This window comes from Seriola lalandi, unplaced genomic scaffold, assembly GCF_002814215.2.
Source record: "Seriola lalandi dorsalis isolate HSWRI2012SDOR001 ecotype SW California unplaced genomic scaffold, Sedor1 jcf7180002052504, whole genome shotgun sequence".
NCBI lineage: Eukaryota > Metazoa > Chordata > Actinopteri > Carangiformes > Carangidae > Seriola > Seriola lalandi.
Window position 1 is genome coordinate 1 of NW_019523057.1, and position 20,127 is coordinate 20,127.

Consider the following 20,127-nt stretch of genomic DNA (forward strand, 5'->3'; position numbering starts at 1 on the left):
TTTTATGACTTTTTATGCCTTACTATACTATGACGTTTTTATGACTTTTTATGCCATACTATTCTATGACTTTTTATTCCTCACTGTACTTTCACGTTCCCTGATGTGTGCCAGGGGATGAGGAGAAGTAACAAATAGAGAAAAACATTTTGGGAGGAAAGAAAGATAAGGAGGCAAAAGAAAAGTGTCAGGAAAACATTACTTTTATTATTAAACACAACAAGACCTTGCAAAAAAAACAACTAAAAGCATTGGTTTTTAAACAACAAGGGTTTTATTAACAAACAAAGTACAAATGAATGCTCAGTCAAACTCAAAAAGCACCCTCCTTCATGCAAGGAGTATCAAACATGCAAGAAACAGGCATCCACGGTCTGGCCCCCTGGCTTCGAATCAGCTCTGTCCCTCCAATATGACACCTTCCTGTAATCAGCAAATAGACGCAACTCTGTGCAGCTCATCTTCGTCACTGGAGGACGCTCTTCACCTGGAGAAAGAGAGCAATACAGGACACGACCACTGGGGTCGTAACAATACAATAACATTTTTATGACTTTTTTTGCCATACTATAGTATGACATTTTTATGACTCATTATGCCTTACTATACTATGACATTTTTATGCCTTACAATACCATGACTTTTTTTGCCTTACTATACATGACGTTTTTATTCCATCCTTATACTATTACGTTTTTATGACATACTTTTTTGCCTTACTATACTATGATGTTTTTATCCCTTACTAAACTGTGACTTTTTATGCCTTATTATACTATGACGTTTTTATGACTTTTTATGACTTACTATATTATCAATTTTTATGACTTATTATGCCATCCTATACTATGATGTTTTTATTAGTTTTTACCTTACTTTACTATGTCGTTTTTATAACTTTATTTGCCTTACTATACTATGACGTTTTCATGCCATCCTATACTATGACGTTTTTATGCTGTACTATACTGAGACGTTTTTATTCCATCCTTATACTATTACGTTTTTATGACATACTTTTTTGCCTTACTATACTATGTCATTTTTATAATTTTTTTGCCTTACTATAATATGTCGTTTTTATAACTTTTTTGCCCTACTATACTATGACGTTTTTATGCCATCCTATACTATGACGTTTTTATGCCTTACTATACCATTATTTTTTACGCCTTAGTATCATATGATGGTTTTATGACTTTTTATGCCTTACTATACTATGACGTTTTTATGACTTTTTATGCCTTATTATACTATGACGTTTTAATGCCTTACTATACTATGATATTTTTATGACTTTTTATGCCTTACTATAATATGACGTTTTTCAGATTTTTTATGCCTTACTATACTATGACGTTTTTAGGAATTTTCATGCCTTACTATACTATGACGTTTTTATGACTTTTTATGCCTTACTATAATATGACGTTTTTCTGATTTTTTATGCCTTACTATACATGACGTTTTTATTACATCCTTATACTATTACGTTTTTATGACATACTTTTTTGCCTTACTATACTATGATGTTTTTATCCCTTACTATACTGTGACTTTTTATGCCTTATTATACTATGACGTTTTTATGACTTTTTATGACTTACTATACTATCACATTTTTATGACTTTTTATGCCATCCTATAATATGATGTTTTTATTAGTTTTTACGCCATAGTATACAATGACCCTTTTAATGACTTCTTATGCCTTACTATACTATGATGTTTTTATGCCTTACTATACCATGACATTTTTGCCTTACTATACTATGTCGTTTTTATGACTTTTTATGCCTTACTATACTATGACGTTTTAATGCCTTACTATACTATGATATTTTTATGACTTTTTATGCCTAACTATAATATGACGTTTTTCTGATTTTTTATGCCTTACTATACTATGACGTTTTTAGGAATTTTCATACCTTACTATACTATGACGTTTTTAGGAATTTTCATGCCTTACTATACTATGACGTTTTTATGACCTTTTATGCCTTACTATACTATGACGTTTTTATTACTTTTAATGCCTCATTATACTATGATGTTTTTATCCCTTACTATACTGTGACTTTTTATGCCTTATTATACTATGACGTTTTTTATGACTTTTTAAGCCTAGTATCATGACATTTTTATGCCTTTTCAGCCTTACTATACTATGACATTTTTATGACTTTTTATGCCTCACTATACTATGACGCTTTTTATGACATTTTATGCCTTAGTATCATATGACATATTTATGCCTTTTCAGCCTCACTATACTATGACGTTTTTATGACTTTTTATGCCTTACTATACTATGATATTTTTATGACTTTTTATGCCTTACTATACTATGACGTTTTAATGCCTTACTATACTATGACTTTTCATGCCTTACTATACTATGACATTTTTATGCCTTACTGTACTATGACGTTTTTAGGACCTTTTATGCCTCACTATACTATGACGTTTTTATGCCATACTATAGTATGACTTTTTATGCCTTACTATAATATGACGTTTATCTGATTTTTTATGCCTTACTATAATATGACGTTTTTAGGAATTTTTATGCCTTACTATACTATGACGTTTTTATGACTTTTTATGCCTCACTATACTATGATGTTTTTATCCCTTACTATGCTGTGACTTTTTATGCCTTATTATACTATGACGCTTTTTATGACATTTTATGCCTTAGTATCATATGACATTTTTATGCCTTTTCAGCCTTACTATACTATGACGTTTTTATGACTCATTATGCCTTACTATACTATGACATTTTTATGCCTTAATTTTATTTTTATGACATGACTTTTTTTGCCTTACTATACATGACGTTTTTATTACATCCTTATACTATTACGTTTTTATGACATACTTTTTTGCCTTACTATACTATGATGTTTTTATCCCTTACTATACTGTGACTTTTTATGCCTTATTATACTATGACGTTTTTATGACTTTTTATGACTTACTATACTATCACATTTTTATGACTTTTTATGCCATCCTATACTATGATGTTTTTATTAGTTTTTACGCCATAGTATACTATGTCGTTTTTATAACTTTATTTGCCTTACTATACTATGACGTTTTCATGCCATCCTATACTAGGACGTTTTTATGCTGTACTATACTGTGACGTTTTTATGAGTTTTTATGCCATAGTATACCATGACATTTTTATGCCTTACTATACTATGTTGTTTTTATAACTTTTTTTGCCTTACTATACTATGACGTTTTCATGCCATCCTATACTAAGACGTTTTTATGCTGTACTATACTGAGACGTTTTTATTCGTTTTTATGCCATAGTATACCATGACATTTTTATGACTCATTATGCCTTACTATACTATGACATTTTTATGCCTTACAATACCATGACTTTTTTTGCCTTACTATACTATGACGTTTTTATTCCATCCTTATACTATTACGTATTTATGACATACTTTTTTGCCTTACTATACTATGTCAGTTTTATAATTTTTTTGCCCTACTATACAATAAGGTTTTTTTATGCCATCCTATACTATGACCTTTTTATACCTTACTATACCATTATTTTTTACGCCTTAGTATACTATGACGTTTTAATGCCTTACTATACTATGATATTTTTATGACTTTTTATGCCTTACTATAATATGACGTTTTTATGACATTTTATGCCTTAGTATCATATGACATTTTTAGGAATTTTCATGCCTTATTATACTATGACGTTTTTAGGAATTTTATTGCCTTACTATACTATGACGTTTTTATGACTTTTTATGCCTTACTATACTATGATATTTTTATGACTTTTTATGCCTTACTTTACTATGACGTTTTAATGCCTTACTATACTATGATATTTTTATGACTTTTTATGCCTTACTATACTATGACGTTTTAATGCCTTACTATACTATGATATTTTTATGACTTTTTATGCCTTACTATAATATGACATTTTTATGAGTTTTTATGACATAGTATACATGACATTTTCTTTTCTTTTTTTTTTGATCAATTTTTTATTGTTAGGTTTTCATGTCTTTTTATGCCTTACTATTCTATGACAATTTTATGACTTTTTAGCCGTACTATACTATGTTTTTTAAAATATTTTTTATGATTTACTATATTATATTTTTATGACTTTTTATGCCTTTCTTTATAATATTTTATGACTTTTTATGCCTTACTATATTATGAAGTTTGACATTCTATACCTTACCAACCTATGACATTTTCATGACAAATAATGTGTATTCAGGTGTTTTAGTTACATAAAAGTACCAATAGTGTAAACATACTCTGTTACAAGCAAATTTTTCAAAATTTTTTTACTTTCCTGTAGGTAAAGGTTCAGCAGTATTATCAGTAAAATGCAAACAAATATTTAAAGTAAAAGTACTGTGCAATGGCCCCTTTAGACTGTTTGATAATTCATATGGTATAGTAATTTCTAACACAATCCTTTTTTCCCCATTAATATATTGCGTTTTTTTGTTTTATGAACTGTGCAAATGAATTCTCAACTCTAAACTGTTATCATTGGATTATTATTACTTATAAATTTACATTGATGCAGCATTTTTTTGTTGTAGTTTGTTGAGGAAAGGGTGGTTTTAATTACTTTATATACTGTTATTGAGTTTCCTTTTTAATTATGTATGATATTCATTAGTAGAATAAAAATAAAATATTTCCCTTTGAAATGTAGTCAAATATAAATACTAAAAGTAGCATATTGGAAAAACTCAATTTTATCTGTACCTCCAAACTGTGCTTACATACACGACTTAATGTAATGTCTGACATTTCCTGTTGGGGGTAGAATAAAGGAGAATTTCCCAGCTGAGATCAATCATTTTCAATAGAACTGAATATGGAAATTAATTGATTCCTCAGAACCAGTGTGAGGCCAAATTTCCTCATATACACTTTTGACAATGACATTTCCAAATATTGCAACACCTTCTTTAGTCGTCTGGGTGAGAACTTGTTGCAGTGTTGCAGCAATGACTCGCATCCTCACATGCCGCTATTGACAGCAACCTTTTGGGAATAAGCTGAACATTTGTGAATGGTCAGGAGATGCTAAATATGTATAACCATTATTGACCGATTTAATGTAAATGTTGAAAGTCAATATTGAAACAGCGACTTGTTTACCCATTCATCAAACCCTGAAATGCTGGCTGCACACAGAGTGGCAGAACACCATTAGACTCATTAATTTTCTGGACATAAAACATCTCTGTGAATGGTCTCAAGCAATGCTTCTCAGAAATAGTCTGCATTCCAGTGTCTGCAAGGGGGGTCTGTTTTAGAGTGTATGTCTGTGCTTGCGTTCGTCTGTGATTCTGTAAAGTGCGTCTCCATCTTTGTGTGTTTGTTTGCATGTGTAGCCTTGTGTGTGTTGACTTATGCAGATGCAGACACACATCGCCTAAGTTTAGAGATGCTGGTCTCATCAGTAGTGGTTCTGGCTCAGGGTTGCAGTTTTTGGACCATCTTCCTGCTTGCTCTCCCAGTAGTCCGCTAATGGGTTTGCCCGGGGTTGATGCCTTGTTCGTGGGTTGCCAAAAAGTGAAGGTGCCTTATTCGTCTGGAACTTTGCAGAGCCTCTGCAGATTTGAAGCGTATAGCATAGTAACCCATCTGTCCTTTTCAGTACCGGGGGAACAGGTTTAGTGGGAGAGAGAGGTTTAAGACATTTCCTGGAGAAAAAAAATGAAAAAAGACTTCCTTGAAAACCTCCAGAAACAGAAAAACAGCATCTTTATTGTGTGTATGTCTGCATTAATGTGGGATCCTGTTTCCTCCCTCTTACTGTACCAAAAATGTTTACCAGCAGACAGATGCTCCACAGCCATGAACCTTGTGTATCTGCATCACTTAGCCACAGATTCACAAACACCAAGAGGCGTCTGGCCCCAGTACAAGCGAAGACTGTAAATAGTAATTCCCTAGTAGCGTCTAAACAGCTACACTCAAAGGAGCAGTTTGCTTTTGGTCACTTACTGAAAATTGGATTGGCTTGGGTGCTAGAAGAAGTTGAAATTTAGTTGGAAGTGGCTGCTAAAACTTTATTAAACTTTTTTTCAAATTGAGGATATTAATTTTAATGTAAAGCTCTCACTTCCTGTGCATAAGGATTCTTTAAACAGATAGATGAATTATGTATGGGCAGCTGCTGTAATAACTAGAATGAACTTCTACCGCAGGTGTTGATTGTTCAGGCTCATATTGATTTTCAAATGTGAGACACGGAGATAAATTGAACTGAGTTGAATGCAGGGCAGCAGTCAAAGCTTTCTGTGGTTTTTGGCTCTTCCTCCGTTTCCCTTGATGAACCCTGTGAGGACGCCACGGGGGCTCAGAAAGGAGGGGAGTGGGGGTCGGGGAGGTTGCAGGTATGCCTGGAATCTCAGACTGTCCTCCACTTTCCCTCTGTCTCCCTGCAGTTCTCCCTGGTAAATGAAAGGGGTGTCTGGCCAGACACACCAGAGGGGTGGGTCAGAAAAGACACACACACACACACACACACACACACACACACACACACACACACACACACACACACACACACACCAAATGTGCCAAATGTGTTCAGGGTCTGCACATCAACCTGTGTGTGGGGGAGGGTACATCAAGGGTTAGCTCCTGGCTAATTGGTCTGGACTAATGGTCAAGGGGGAGCAGTTTGCTCAAAATAAACTTGTTTTTAATGCTGAATTGAAATGGATTAATAGAGACAGAGAGTGTAGAGCTGAGCAGAGACCCGGCGTGGTGAAATAAACTCTACAGTGCTAATGAAAATTTTCAAATTTATACTTTATAGTAGGAGTCATCCCAGAAAGTGGAAGCAGAGTGAGTGGAAATGTACTGAGTTTATAGAGGAGAGGGAGAGTGTGAAGCCCCAATCTGACTGGGGCCTCAGATTAACTGCCCTGTGTACATAAACAAGTATACATATTACTGTTGCTATCCAAATAGTCCTGCTATGACGTAGCATGTGCCTGCACATAGTTTATAAGAGCAGCACATTCAAACAGTTCCTCAGATCAATGCCGTTTGACAGAGAGGTCTCTATAAAAAGAGTGATTCAGTCTGTAAAGACAGGACACCACAGAATATGGCCTTTATAGCAGAATCAGGTATGAAGGAAACTAGCCTAATTTTTTATAGAAAGATTAACAGCATTAAGAAAGAGTTTGTGGTGCTCATACAGTAGTGACCTTTGATTTAAGAGAATAAATGGAACCCTGGGACTTTAAAGATGCAGTCTGCAAGTGACACACAGATTTTCGATATTGACATTTTTACCACTTTTCCAAGCTTTCTAAATGACAGATTAGTTCAATCAATCCCTCTGTTCTGTCTCCTCTGAATAACCAGACGTTTTCTCTTGGTGTTTCTTTATTGATAGTGTTTTGGCTCATCGGCTTGGTACATCCAGCTGCTCCAGCAATGGTGGAAAAAAAAGAACTTGCCAGCCATTCACCTAGAAATGATCCAGTTACAGTTGTCCCCTGTGATGCATAAATCACTTATAAGTTCATCCACTATGTTTCCACTTGCGTGGGTGGTGTCCCCTTCTGCTCTTACTGCTTTGAAGAAGTTTCTCAATTTCTCCAGAGTTCATTTTCAGTACACCAATCTGAAATATATCCAATAAAGGTTTTGTGACCATAGGTCTTTCCTACAGACTCTATGTGCTATTGATTCTCTCACAGGCTCTACTCTTGCTACAGTCTGGGCAAAGGGTGAGATTGAGGAATACTAAACACAAGGAAGCCACTGCTTTATTTTCTTTCAAAAAAAAAACACCTGGCACTGAATGTCCAAAAAAATGGAGTGGCTGCCACACAGAAGTGGACCTTGAAAGTATTGTTGTATTATTGTCTTACTGAAGGTCCCTTATTATTTTCATATTCATCCCACTTTTCCTGCATCCTGCATCAAGCCAGTTGTCCCCGGTCCACAGGTCCCTACTCCCACACCTCCACCTTCCAACAATGTCATCGATGATTACAGCGTAGATAGAATATTGTTTGATGTGATGTGAGCATTTTAGTATGGTCGACTGGGAGGTTCTGACTGCTCTGACCACCAATGACAGCATCCACCTCTATGTATCCAAGACTTTGAGAGCCTCTACAAAATGAGGTGTCCCTTACACAGCTGCTGCTGAAGCCTCCTCTTCTTCTGCCTCTCCACGTGTATCACTCCTTTTCCCCTTGTCTTCAGTTTTGTTCTGTGCTTGGCCTGGGTAGGAGAGGAACTCATTGAATTCCCCATGTGCAGTGTTCAGCTGTTGTTCATTATTTATTAGTGCTCGCCTTATTTGGCTAATCACGTATAAGATTATTTTTATTCTGCTCTGCTCTTCTTACCTTATTCCTGCCTGTGAGCTGGTGTAATGTGTGCAGCAGGGACACATCACTGTGGAGACGCAGGTTCAATTCACGTTAGCAGCACCTCTGGCTTGGGTGTGCTTTCTAATTAGTACACTGGGTATTGCTTTTTGATGGGAAGCCAGTGAGGGATAAGGTCACCGTCTCTGCAGCGCCGATGCTTTCCGTGTTGGTTGGGGTTTATTCGACGTGGAGCTTAGGATGCTGGGGAATAGGATGAAACAAACTGGACCGTTGCATATTCTTACTGGCAGAAGAAAAGAAGCAGCTGGCAACAACATGGCGGTAGCAGTGGCACGTGGCTGTCTACACCCTCCCCAGAGCAGCAGTGGAGTTAGCTGGGACACGGACCACAGAAACAGTGGAATATGTCATTCTAAATCGGGGAGATAAAAAGGAAAATTTAACATAACATGAAAAAAAAGACAAATGAGTCTCACATGTGATACAAACTTGGGGAAAACTTGTTAAACTCTTGATGAATTCATGCACTAGTTCCTTGATTATTACCCTTGTGGGCATTCCCGAAAGACCTGGGACGTCTGACACTTCCAGCACTTGGCCGGTCTTACTCTGTATAGTCTGGCAGAAACACTTAGGTATTTTCAATTGAACAAGTTTCCTTTCTGAATGTCCGGATATGTGCCAGAGATTCTGGTGTCTATGAAAAAAACAGTCAATTTCACAACTGAAGAGTAAGTTGATATGTTTTCTTATAACTGATACATAAGTGTGACACTCGATCTCTTATAGCTCATACACCATCACATAAACTTATTCTGTGTTTTTTTTTTCGTTTTTTTGTGTGTGTTATTTTGAAATTACACATATTGTATGCTCCAGTGGTGCAGAGCCATAACTTTCATTGTAACTAATTTCTCCCTGTACATGCATGACTGAGATAACTGGATCTCACATACAGAATTTTTCCATTATGGAGCTATTTATGTGAAGAATAAGTAGGAATTAAGTTTCAGTTGCATGGCCTCCGGTCAAAGAGCTCATGCTAGGGACCTGCACTGAACTATACATGGCACCACTGTGATATTGCTTGTTTGTTTTGGCTACTGTTAGCCTGTCTCTCCATGCAGACCTAGAAAGCCTTTGGAATGTTTTTTTTTTTTTTTCTGCAGAGGAAGAAGAAACTTGGAATAACAGCTTTAGAAATGTTGGCTTTCCTGTGTATGATGTGGGCGAGGGGAAACTAGAACTATGGTGATGAATATTGTCAGATGAATAAAACTATGACATTACTTCATGAAGTTGTGCAGTCAAGGCAGAGATCGAAAAACTGTGGTGAGGTCAGTCTGCAATGGTGGATTATCCAAATCAAATAAAGGTGGACCTACAGCTACAGTGTTTTACGCTCATGAATTCAGCGAGTCAAATCAACCGTGTGTGTGTGTGTTTTTTTTAGGTGGATCTCATGAAGAACATCAGTAATATCCCTCAGCCATTCCTCTATACACGGCATGTTCACTTCCTCAACTTTACCAGGTACAGCAAATACATTAACTCTTCGTGCTTGTTTCATTCCAAATGTTGTTTTAGACGGGCAGGAGGTGTTAACTTACGTTTTTATTTGTCTTTGTCAGGTTCAGGATAGAGCAGCCGGTCTATATCAACATAATCCGGGATCCAATCAACCGGTTCCTCTCCAACTACTTCTTCCGTCGCTTTGGTGACTGGAGGGGCGAGCAGAACCACCTCATCCGCACTCCGGGGATGAAGGATGATGAGAGATACCTGGTGAGACATTTGTTTTCAAGCAAACAAGTTGATTATTGTTTCTTCCTTGTGAAAAAAGGGTATGAGTCTATGATATGAAAGGATATGAGTCTGCTCAATAGCTAAATAAGATATGCACCATCTTTCATTAAAGAGAACTACATACTGTATGTCTCTCTGCTTGAGTCTGAGTCACATACTGTGCAGGCACATGGGGTTTGTTGATTGATTAGCTGTAGTTTTGGGGCAAAAGCTTTGCATCTGCCTTGGAGTTTGTAAAGGGGTTGGTTTAGGAGGAATTCAATACATCAAATAATCAATCAATAAATCAATCAATCAATCAATCAATCATTGGACTAAACATACAGAAAAGCAAAGAAAATAAAAGAAATGAAAAATAAAACAACCACATTAAAAACATTAACGTTAGAAGGAAGTTTGAATAAAATAAAAACTGAAAATAAAACATGATTCATTATCAGTCATTTTTATAAAAAACTAAAATAATAAGCCCTAAGTATAAGCAAAAACACAGCACAAGGCTGTGAACTCTTGGCTTCTGAGGAGGCACCACATTTGGTTACCATGTTGCTGTGATCCCAGGAAAGGCAGCGCCCAACGTAAGGAACTTTATAACAATATTATTCAATCAGTCAAGCAAATACTGAATCTTTTAGCTCTCTTCCCCTCTATTTGCAGTGCCCACAAACCCATTTACTCTCATATGGACATTAGGTAAATCAATGCCACGGATGTTTATGGTTTGAAATACTAATGCGTTTGCAGTATTTGACAGAGCTGCACAGTTACTTTATGACTGAGTCACTGGCTTGCCAATAACTGTGCTTTGAATTTGTATCTGTTTTGGCTTCTGTCCAGCTGGTTTCATAACCTAAAGCTCAGTTGAGACATGAATTGAAATGTTGTATATTAATTTCTTATTCTGGTATGAACTTGATGTACATTATGATTATGGAGGAATGTACACTAAGTAGTATTTGTAGTACAGAGAACCAGTACTAATACTGGCTGTTGTTCTATGTTGTACAAACACACTGTCTGATCCTCCACAAATGCTGACTCCTGCTGACATATATTTCTGTGTTTTCTGCCTCCATTCATTCATTGAATAACTGATAAATAGGACATCATGTGTCAGCCAGATCATTACGTCTGAAGTGTTTGAGATCTCTGTATCTCTGTTTGTCGTTAGCTTGAGACAAACATTAACTTCCTAAATGTTAATATATAAGTAGAAGAACATTTTTTAAGTACAGAAATATATCAAAACCACATTCTACTCTCTTTGAAGATGTTCTACACGTGGTGTTGCTGGAGGGAGAAAGGCAAATTGTAAGGCCATGGCAGCCTGATGCCAACCCAATATTTAAATCTGATTATGATTCCAATTAGAGACTTGATTTAGTATAACCACATCAGAAACTTGGTATCCTACATCTGCCTTGCAGAGTTGTTTACCCCTGTAGCACCATAATAAAGGCAGTGCATCTCACATTTTACAGTTCTTGTTATTTGGAGGCGTACTTTAATTTCCAAGTTGCCATTTTTTGATCTCTGTGTGAGTTTTACACTGTGGAGATGCAACTTAAATAAAGTTTGAGTTTAAGTTCATACTGTACAGTTGGCACTCTAGTGATGGGTCTAATGTAGGATTGGAATTCCCCTTAAAGTAAGACAAACAGCTACAAGCAGGATAAGAAGACAATAGGCAAAAACTTAAAACACTATGCACTAAAAAGAGGTCAAAACGATGATTCTATCAACACCTGGTCCATATTTACTGGCAAATCAATATCCAGGCACAAACACAGGTACATTCCTACAGCCCTCTATACTGCCAGAGACTCACTCTGAGAGCTCAGAGGGCCGTGTCTGCAGCCATACTCAGAAGCTAACAGGAGGAGTGAATGTCATTCTGGCTTGAGTCTGACTGGGTGTAATTAAGTATTGCACTGCTTTCCCTGGAGTTTTGGACCATGTGAGTTGAGTTATTAAAGTATGCAGACCACGGGGGCCCCTTGCTACAGTTAAAGGGGAGAGGGAGGGCTATGTTGCTGTAGACTGGCTTACCTGTGTGTGTGTGTGCGTGTGTGTGTGTGTGTGTGTGTGTGTTTACTCCCCTTTTACTTATGAGGACCAAATGCTCTACACAGGGTTAAAAACTGGCTAAAAGCTATTAAAGTAATGACATTTTGTTGGTGTTCACTTCTTTGTTCGGGGCTAGTTTAGATAGTTAGAAAATGTGATGGGATGTTTTCCCCTTGAGTCATTATAGTGTGTTGTAAGTTGTGCCTTCTTCCCCGTCACTTTGATTCAACTTAATTGGCCAAAATGGATTCACTCTCTGAAAATATCTTGAACTGAAATTTTGCTGCATACCAAATGCATAGACGTCAAGTGACTACATTAGCATCGTGTCCCTCAGATGGCGCCATATTCTAAAAGACATATTTTCAGTGATTTCTTGATTTGCTCTCTCTCCTTACTACTTTACATTGTTGTTGTTGGTATTACTTCTTTGTACTGACTGTTCTCAATAGCAACTACAAAAGCCCAGCTTACCTCATCAGCAAAAACAGCTCGCAGTTATGTGACAAATCATATCTATAAACAGTGGCAGCAAACATGTGCCACAATAGCATTTGTACAGTTATAAAGCTGCTTGAAACTTTATAGGTTTAAGGGTTAAAGATTTAGCTTGAAGTGGAAAGAGTGTAGAGAGTTGAACTTTCAGCTTCTGTGAGCTCGAAGCAGCTGTCCACATACTATATCCAAGGGTTGGAGAGGGTTAGTGGGATTCGCTCCACCAGACATATCAGCAGCCCAAACCAATGAGACTTCGGCACTGATCCTCAGCAACACTTTCACATAAAAGGGAGTTATTCGATTCAATGTTAACATCCAAAATAAGGCTCAATAGAGATTTAAGTTTCAGTGTCTTGTGTACAGAGTTTAAGTCCAGATTTTAGGCCAGCAGATGAATGTCCTCACAAGTATAGCAATTCAGATACATGTGTGTGTATCAGCATGTGTGCCCTGCTATGTCAACACTCAATAGTTCAGACTAGTCTTGGATATATCCCCTTCCTGGTGCGTATTAGCCCTGCCGGCCCTGCGCTGGGTGGATATGAGGGGTGTCAATGAAAGAACACTGTCAGTTTGCTAGCCCGGGCCGAGGGGAACCTGATGCACGTGTTACTGAGACATTCCTGTGGTCAGCTTGGATTTTCCGTCAGTCCCCACACCCCTTTTTACACACACATACACTACACTATACAAAGGCATGCACTGGACACTTGAACGCAGACTGCACTAAAGTATACACTCACACAGGACTGTCACTTAAGACTTCAATTATTTTTTTATATGGGACTGAAGTGGGTTTTAAAAAGACAACTCAGACTGATCTGGCCAGATTATTTTAGCTACTGTATAGAGTTATGTACCACAAAGTACACTGTATGCATAGCATAGGTGTGTGTCCATACGCATGCAAACACATGCAATCTATGAAGTAATCCAGTGTCTCTACTGAACCCGATGAACACAGACAAGTTCTCACGGTTCAAATATACTGGTCCGATCAGGTGAGATTCCCACGGCAAGTGAAAATCATCTGCACTCAGCGAATCTGACATTTACAATGAGACATACACATGCTTAAACAAATAAGTGCACACAAAGTAAGAGAGGCTTTCCTGGCATCAACCATGCCCTAGCATGCACTGACATCAGAAAGAGTGAGGTGGTGCATCCGTCACAGAGTTGATGCCTAAGGTGCAACCGACACGAGCTTGACTGGTCACATCATTGGGTGTTGATGAAGCAAGTATGTTTTTTGTTTTGTTGTTGTTTTTGTTTTTTTTGGGGGGGGGGTTGTATGACACAGAACTCTAATGTCATTTTTGTATGGATTTCTGTGATTGGAAACCAAACTGCCAGTTGATATATTTTCTGGAAGGTTTAGATCCTCCCCATCTGGCATTTAATTAAACAAAACAAATGGCAATAATTATTAGTTACTTATTTAAAGTGGCTATAATCAGTATTTTATTTTTTATTTTTTATTATTTAGCTTATTGTTTTGGTTTTATGGCCCTCAACTTTACTGTTTGGTTCACTTTTACCTATTTCATCAGTGTAGCTTTGGGTTGCGGCAGGCATTTGTTTTCAATGTAAAATACTCTAAGCTTCCACTGTATGCTAACTGTCCAGCAGCAAATGGCAGGCAGAAAAAGTTAGCAGGCATAGAGGATCATTTTAGCAGCTTAAGAGCCAGATATTTTTGCGCAATAGTTGGTGGAGAAAAGACAAAAAACAGAAAAAAAGACTTAAAAGGACACTGAATGTTGGATTTGAATTCATTAAGTGGCCAGAAACATGACTCCAAATTAATGATAACGTTGCTCCAGATGTGCAACTGCTTGTTAGCAGGTTCCAAAGGTCACCTTAAATCGTGAAAATATTTCAGTCACTGCCCCCAAATGGCAAAGAAATTTGTTATTGCAGGTTTAAATATGAGCTGACCGAGGTCGACTTCTTGCGCGCTCGCTGATGGAAACCAAGTCAAACTGTCCCATGGGAAAGGTTTGCATCATCAATTACTCCTGATTTAATTCATGCACACAATCAATTCAGTGAAACAGGAGGCCGCTGTAGAGATTAGGGCCTATTTTGCTACAGTTTCTGTGACTGCTCAGTTGGCCTAATCCACAGTGAGAATAGGAACAATGAGCTTGAGTGTGCAAACAGGAGTTCTCTCCGAAATACTAATGGGGCTTTCTAAAGAGACTGCGTATTGTCTATCCACTGTGTGTGTGCGTATTTGATTGGGCGTAGTTGTATATAAATGAGTTGTGGCTGGATTCCCACAGGTCCCCTAAATGCTGAAGCATAAGGGCCCTGTATCAAGTGTCGGAGCGAAGCAGAGGAGGGACTTCCTGGCAATAAGCCATGTGTGTCGGGGAATGGCGTCACACGTGTCACTTCCTGTCCGCTTTTCTCGCTTTCTTTGACTCTGGCCGTCAGTTGTTTCTTCACACTTTTTCTGTTTCTAATTTGGCTCGTAATGATTTTCTTGGGAGCTTTTGTGCTGTGCTGCATTAGGTGGGAAAAGCCTGGTGTGAGTCCATTCCCAGTGTCTATTTATTAGCATGGCAAGTGTAGAGTTTATGTGTGAAATGTACTGTAACTGTTGTATTTTAGTTCAGGTATCTCTGCATGTGGTTTATGGTTTCTCACATGGAATACGCTGCCAAAATGTTTTTTATTGTATTTTTTGAGAAAATGACTGTAGACTGCGGGGCAAGGAGATATGCTCATAATTGAAAACACCAGATGCACTGACACTGCCGTTCTATAAAAAAATAATGAAACACAAGAACGACAAATTGTTCATGAAATTATGAATCAAAGAAAAGCGGGGCAAAACTTATCGGAAGTCCGGACACGACCTGTACGCTAACAATAGCACAATGGTGAACTGTTTTCTAAAGGTTCCACTGGGGTTTTGTTGTGGTTTCTTTGAAGAGCTTTCCAGTGGTTTGCTTCACTGATCACCAATAAGTCCTGTTCCCCATGCATAGTGCAGCTCAGAGTAGTCAGTCATAAAGTTCAAACAAACCCCGCAGCTACTCGATGAATCAGAGACACAATTGTACCACAGTGCTCAGCTGCAAGGAAAGAATAACTGACCAAGTGCATAATTTATGTCATCCCAATTTATGTATGTAGACATCTGTGCAGGGCCTCACACTCACCCTGTCACTGCTACCTCGGTAAAGCTTGAGAAGAATCAAAATGTACAGGCATCTTAGTCTATCAGATTTTGTCGCTAACTGTCTCATAGACATGCCATCAAAATAGTCTTTACATCATCAGGCTTTTGTTAACATGCAGCCAAAAATACAACAGAACGAACTGACAAAAGGGTAACTGTAACCTCTACCCGTGCAACTGTCTAAAAAGGTACACAATCCAAGCTGATACATGCTCACATACACGTGGTTTCTTGCCTTTAGTAGTCCATGTTTAGACCCCTGTCAGTGAGGTGTTTTTTACAGCTCAGGCACCAGATTCCCAGTGTTGACACGCAGGCCTCTCACCCTCGAAAGCGCTCTGCGTCCTCTGGGAAGGTCTGGGCCTCTGGTCCTGTCTGACTCAACCTAATCTCTGTGATGGACCGTGTTGGCCTCAGTGTTGGCTTTGACAAATCGCTCTGTTCAAATCAGCCGTTACCGACTTATCAGGGCATAAATCTAAAGGGCAGTCTTTGACGTAATCATTACACTTTCAATTTGCATCCACTTTTAGACCCTGTTCACTTTCATACACAGGCTCGTCCGCAACAATTGCCTCCTGGTGCTACAGCATGTGTGTGTATATGAGCACAAGCATGTGGCATGTCTGCATGCGCTTGTGTGTGTGTGTGTGTGTGTGTGTGTGTGTGTGTGTGTGTGTGCGTGTGAGTGAGTGAGTCATGCTTCGTGGAGTGTTTTGTTGCTCGGGACTCGTTGCCATCCATAAGACTTACGTCACCTGACATGGATTTGACTGCTGGTTCCACAGCACTCAGTGGCTGGCCAGCTTCACTCCTGCATGTGTGTTTTTAATCTGTCCGCTGTGTTTTTCTTTTCCCCTTTCATTATTTAATGGCTACCATATTCGGACAAAGTTCACGGCTCTCATTAGTTCTGACTCCTTTAAAGTGTTTGTTTGTTTTTTTTCCCAGTTGAAGATTAATCTATACATTAGTTCATGTTTCCTTATTTGGCATCTCAGCTTCTGAGAGCAGCTGAGGTGAAGAGGCAGAGCTTATCTTTGTGCACAGGATGTTTGTTAGGCAAAGTGCTTTTTCTTCTCAGATGATACCATCAAGTGGTTTGTGTTCACAGAAGTGCAAGTGAACAGCGCCCTCTAGTGGCAGAAGCAAAGCATTACAGTTCTCTTTGAGATTTCCTTGTGACTGGAAAGAAAACTCCAAAGGAAGGCGTGATAAATAATTTAATGGATTTTAAAATATTCATGTGGTTTCAGGATATCAACGTGTGCATTCTAGAGAATTACCCCGAGTGCTCCAATCCCAGAGTTTTCTACATCATTCCCTACTTCTGCGGACAGCATCCTCAATGCAGGTATCTATACACCCTTGAGCGGCATGACAAAGCATTTTACTCTTTGAGACATTGGTCTAATTTTGGTGTTATTTCATTTCTTGTCTTGTAAGGCTTCTATGCTGCTGCCTGTTTATTTGTCTGTATTTATTTTTCAGTCTCTCACCTTCATTTTTATTCTCTCCTCACCAGAGAGCCAGGAGTATGGGCTTTGGAGAGGGCCAAGCAGAATGTGCTGGAGAACTACCTCCTCGTGGGAATCCTGGAGGAGCTGGAGGATGTTCTGCTCCTGTTGGAGAGGCTCTTACCTCATTACTTTACTGGAGTACTCAACATTTACAAGAGCCCGGGTACACTCATGTTCCAAAATGCCTCTTTGTTGAAGTATCACATTAGTAGCTGAGTTCCCTCTGAAAATTTAAATTTTCTGCTACTTTATTTTGTTGATTCCTATCACGTTGCATGCCACTGACTTCCGCTGTGTGTTTTTTTTTTCTTCTTGCAGACTACAGAAAGATGGGGAACATGACAGGCACAGTGCGCAAACACACACCCACTCTGGAGGCCCTGCAGGTGCTTTACCACCGCATGCGCTACGAGTATGAGTTCTACAACTTCATCCGTGACCAGTTCCATCTGACGAAGAAAAAAATTGGCCTCAAGTCTGTCTCCCAACCCCCTGCTTATTCACCTGCTTTCCTACGGGAGCTGGCCCTCCGAACCCCAGAGCCTCTGGATGAAGATGAGGAGCTGGACACAGACCTGGAGGATGCCAACAGCTGGCTGGTCCATCCCTAAGGGCTCTTTGATGAACAGTGGATGCAGCCAAAAAAGGCTGATTGGCTAGAATTGGCTGGAGATAGCTGGAGGCAGCCTGAAGGCAAAGGGGAGCGTTCCCCGTCTTTCGGCAATGCCAAGAAAAGTGAGGTGTGTTTAGGGGTGTGCGGATCCTGACGCTCGTGTTTTTCCGAGCTCTGTTTTCCATCTGCAATAGACTCCTATCACGGCAGGCTCAGCACTGAGGACTATAGGGTTGAGTTATTGGAAGGACAAAATGCTCTATTTAAAAATTGACCAAGGACAATGGGAAATAATTTTAAGCTCATTTTGCTTGACTCAAATTTTGTTTTAATTTGAGCTTGTTTTGGGTTTAATTATGTAAAAATAAACAAAAATCTATAATAGCTATAATCTCCAGGAGAGATTAGCGCAAGATGTGGACAGCTAAATGTGTTGGGAAATATTCTATATGTTGGTCGCTTGGATGTTTACTGTATGAGTGGACTTCAGAGACATTGCCCAAAAGAGAGGATGCTATTTTATGAAAGGATTAATGTCCTAAAAGCTGGAATGGAAATGATATCCACAAATAAAAAAAAGTGCCAAAAGTCTTGTATGTATATTAGTCGTCCAGGACTGTTGTAAGTGCCAAACCTCACTAAGAGTTCCAGTAACTGTGTGAGAGGAACCTCTGTGCACAGCTGGTGCAGTTGTGGGACATAGTCAAGTCAGTCGTTATAGTATTGGTTTATAACATTTTTTTTTTCATTTGTCAGATATTCTTAGGTATAAATGAGGGTTAAACAGTAAGCACTCAATTATGAATTCAAAGAATTCCAACTATGTGTGCATGAATGATTGAGTTTGACCAAACCAGCAGCATATTTTAGGATAGATTTATTACTTGGAACAGCTCATTAGTTGAGAATATAGGCTAATATAACAGTAAAAAGCATTTATGGAGCGTAATTAGTTTAATCCAAAGTTTAAAAGATTGAGCTTGCCAAATACCAGTGTTTCTACTGCAATGCATTACAAAACTGTATGAGTATAGTGCACTTTTTTCTGAGGTGACTTTTACTGAAAATTCTGCAGCAAAATGAGGGATTTGGTCACAAAACTGGGAACTAATTTGCCTTCAATTTCAAATAGATTAGGTTACTGTTCAAGCGTTCATTTTGGTCTGTTTTTCTCTCTCAGAATAATATCATGAAAGTGTGTGAAGTGTTACCAATTCCAGCTAACTCTAATTTCTAATTCTCTAGCAGCTATTCAGAGTGCATGTTTTTCATCACTCATGTTGAAAAAAAAAGAGAAAAAAAAATCGTGCAGAGAATGGTAACCATAAGCTAATATGTGCCTGTCGTCTACGTATTTCACTCTACCATCCTAATCTCCATTGTCTGTACCTATTCATTGTCCTGGTTTGTGTTCAGTGTTTCCTTTTTTGCCAATTTTAATTTATTATTTTGTATTCATTTGCATTCCAGATAAGATTCTCAGGAAGGAAAAAAAAAATGTTTAATAACTTGATGATTTGTACATTTGGTTTCCGACGGCTATGAACCTACTCTTGGCATTTTGAAGGTGTCTGGAATACGTTTATATCAACAGCTGAAACCTGGTTAACAACAACTAATGCAGTCCATCATTTTACAGCCTTCAAAATAAATGTCCTCTAACTATTGCAGCAAATGACTCTACTTTACTTGAAAGTGATTTGTTTCTGAAAAATGTGTACGTGGCCATTTGGCCTCATCTTCGACCTTCTTAAAATCTCCATTGCTTCTACACATATCAGCCTGGCTGTGAAATTACCTCCCCAGCTTCAGTCTGGGCAACACTGCCTGATATATCTGATATAAAAAAGATAACTGTTATTTTCAAGAAGCACATCTCGTTCCACTCTCACCTGTCTCCCTTCGCTATTTGCACTTGATCTTAGTCGTTTAGTCATTCAAAAATGTATACATACCGTAACACATGAATGCAGTTTTAGATGATGCTAACTGAGTTGACACAGTTGACACACTTACCATGATATTGTTGCC

At 38.2% G+C, this 20,127-nt stretch overlaps 1 protein-coding gene across 1 annotated transcript; it reads left to right on the forward strand.

The window, feature by feature from the left end:
* Positions 1 to 9,694: 9,694 nt before the first annotated feature.
* Positions 9,695 to 19,774, forward strand: LOC111650590 (uronyl 2-sulfotransferase-like). The gene is made up of 5 exons (XM_023400503.2): positions 9,695 to 9,932; positions 10,031 to 10,184; positions 17,220 to 17,317; positions 17,489 to 17,646; positions 17,802 to 19,774. Exons 1-5 carry the CDS (start codon positions 9,862 to 9,864, stop codon positions 18,092 to 18,094), a joined length of 774 nt encoding a protein of 257 aa, XP_023256271.1. The 5' UTR covers positions 9,695 to 9,861; the 3' UTR covers positions 18,095 to 19,774.
* The last annotated feature ends 353 nt before the right edge of the window (positions 19,775 to 20,127 follow it).

What these genes read in the sequence shown, in the direction of transcription:
- LOC111650590 (XM_023400503.2), top strand. Translation starts at nt 9,862, where the DNA reads ATGAAGAACATCAGTAATATCCCTCAGCCATTCCTCTATACACGGCAT. An exon ending in CACTTCCTCAACTTTACCAG is followed by an intron (nt 9,933 to 10,030) that starts GTACAGCAAATA and finishes TGTCTTTGTCAG; the next exon opens with GTTCAGGATAGAGCAGCCGG. An exon ending in CAACATTTACAAGAGCCCGG is followed by an intron (nt 17,647 to 17,801) that starts GTACACTCATGT and finishes TTCTTCTTGCAG; the next exon opens with ACTACAGAAAGATGGGGAAC.